This window comes from Nanorana parkeri, unplaced genomic scaffold (assembly GCF_000935625.1).
Source record: "Nanorana parkeri isolate BGI_ZX_2015 unplaced genomic scaffold, ASM93562v1 scaffold2413, whole genome shotgun sequence".
NCBI classification, from domain to species: Eukaryota; Metazoa; Chordata; class Amphibia; order Anura; family Dicroglossidae; genus Nanorana; species Nanorana parkeri.
In genome coordinates, this window is record NW_017308681.1 from 28,080 (window position 1) to 30,342 (window position 2,263).

Here is a 2,263-nt window from a genome sequence, read left to right on the forward strand (position 1 = left end):
CACATGGGGAGATCACATGCTCTCCAATACCTAAAAGTACAGGAGCAAGGGCTTCAATGGAGTGGAAAAGCAGCTTGGGAATTCATATAGCTTGCTGATAATGGTGGGCTATCAGCAAACACTGTCACTTTATTTAAATGGGCAGATTGCAGTGTCTATTTAAAGACTTAGAGGGTTATTAACATAGCTGCAGAAGGCTGGCTTTGGCTGCACTTCAGTCAGCCGAACATGTTCAGGACTTCCTGAAGGACTTCCACTCAGCCAATACAACATCTGGATCAGCTGAGCCAAAACTCCGGCAGCTTACTCCCTGCCATTCGCCCCTTTTCGCATAGGGGCCGAACGGCAGTGAGTGAATAGCTGAATGCTGCCGAGCAGCATTCGGCTCAGCTATTCTGCTTGGTACCCCTGTGGTACCGAGCAGAATAGGAAATCAATATAAAATTTGAAAACAAAATGTTTAAAAATAAAAAAAAAAAGATTTAAAAAAAACCCAAAAAACAATTGGGTCACTCTTAGGGACGGGAGTGGGCGGGGTGTGTCACGCGGTGCGGGTGAGGCGGAGATCACATGAACGGTGACGCGAAGGTTGTGCGGGTCATGTGACCGGCAGTTGCACGGAGATGGCGGATCGGGGGAACCCATTTGGTGAGATGGACAATCCGTTTCAGGACCCGGCTGTGGTAGAACATCGCCCCGGTAACCAGTTTGCCACCCTTGACGTCTACAACCCGTTCGATAACCAGGGGATCCCACCCCCGTACCATGAACCGTCCGCATTTCAGGCTCCGGCTACTCTCCCTACAGCCACGGCACAGCCAGCCGCCCCCGCGGTGAGGAAGATCAGCCCGACCGAACCCAAAAACTATGGATCATATGGAACCCAGGAAACCGCAGCTGCAGCCACAGCGGATCTTCTGAAGCATCAGGAGGAGCTGAATCGGAAAGCGGAAGAGCTGGACCGGCGGGAGCGAGAATTACAGAATGCTGCTCTGGGGGGATCTGCAGGAAGGCAGAATAACTGGCCTCCGTTGCCATCCTTCTGCCCCGTCCAGCCTTGTTTCTACCAGGACATCAGTGTGGACATCTCACAGGACTTCCAGAAGACCGTGAAGATCATGTACTACGTGTGGCTGGTCAGTGCGGGCACATTACTGCTGAACTTCCTGGGGTGTCTGGCCTGGTTCATCTCGGACGGTAGTCAGGGCACCGGATTCGGCATATCCATCCTCTGGATTATCCTCTTCACGCCGTGCTCCTTCGTGTGCTGGTACAGACCTTTGTACAAGGTGTTCAAGACTGACAGCTCTTTCAATTTCTTCGTCTTCTTTTTCATCTTCTTTGTCCAGGATATTCTCTATGTCCTGGATGCCATCGGCATCCCCGGATGGGGGATCAGCGGCTGGATCGCTGCCTTTACCGCCTTGAAGAACAATGTTGCCGTTGGGGTGTTAATGATCATAGTTGCGGTTTTACTTACTGGGACGGCCACCCTGGGGATCATCATGCTGAAGAGGGTCCACTCGATTTACCGCCGAACCGGCGCCAGTTTCCAGAAGGCTCAGCAGGAGTTTGCCGCCGGTGTCTTCTCTAATGAAACCGTGCGCAACGCAACCACCCAAGCAGCAGCGGGAGCCGCTCAAAATGCCTTCAAGCCCCAATAGAGGAATCGGTCGTAGCACCATCTTGCTGCTGCACACCGCTCTGCCGGGACCGGTCCTGTGTGATGTTAATACAGACCTGTGTGTCTGTATTAACATCACGCCCTGTGAAGTGTGCGTGTACGCGGCGCTGTCTGGGGGCGGAGCACGGCGGTGACACGTTACTGGCCTGCACCAGGCTGTACTGTGATGGTGTCACTCCGCCTCCTCGCTATATTCACGGATCCCCCATACTCAGGATTTCTCTGTCCTGTCTGTGCCCGTCTCTGCCTACGGAGGGGGCTGTATCTCCTGCTGTAGATGTGATGCCGGGGGGTGTGCATGCCTCATGTTTACATGTATGTTGTGTTAACCTGGTTAAAGCATGTTCTCTGTCTCGGACTATTCCCGCCCCTTCACGGGGTCTGAGGATCAGCTGATGCCAAAAACAATTGGGTGGCGCTAGCAGTGACAGCTAGCTCCGCCCCACTGTTCCCTATTGGCCGGTACCTGCTAGAGTCTTCTAGCAGGCCCCAGCCAATGAATAACAACTGGGCAGAGGCGGCCGTGACGTCACGACCGTCTCCGCCCAGTTGTCATTATTTAATGACAGACCTGGGGAC

General features: G+C 53.5%; 1 protein-coding gene across 1 annotated transcript; it reads left to right on the forward strand.

Annotated features, from left to right (window-relative positions):
• The first annotated feature begins 532 nt into the window (after window positions 1-532).
• LOC108801630 (secretory carrier-associated membrane protein 3-like) lies at window positions 533-1,717 on the forward strand. The gene has a single exon (XM_018573523.1). The coding sequence runs from the start codon at window positions 624-626 to the stop codon at window positions 1,662-1,664; it is 1,041 nt and encodes a 346-aa protein (XP_018429025.1). The 5' UTR covers window positions 533-623; the 3' UTR covers window positions 1,665-1,717.
• The last annotated feature ends 546 nt before the right edge of the window (window positions 1,718-2,263 follow it).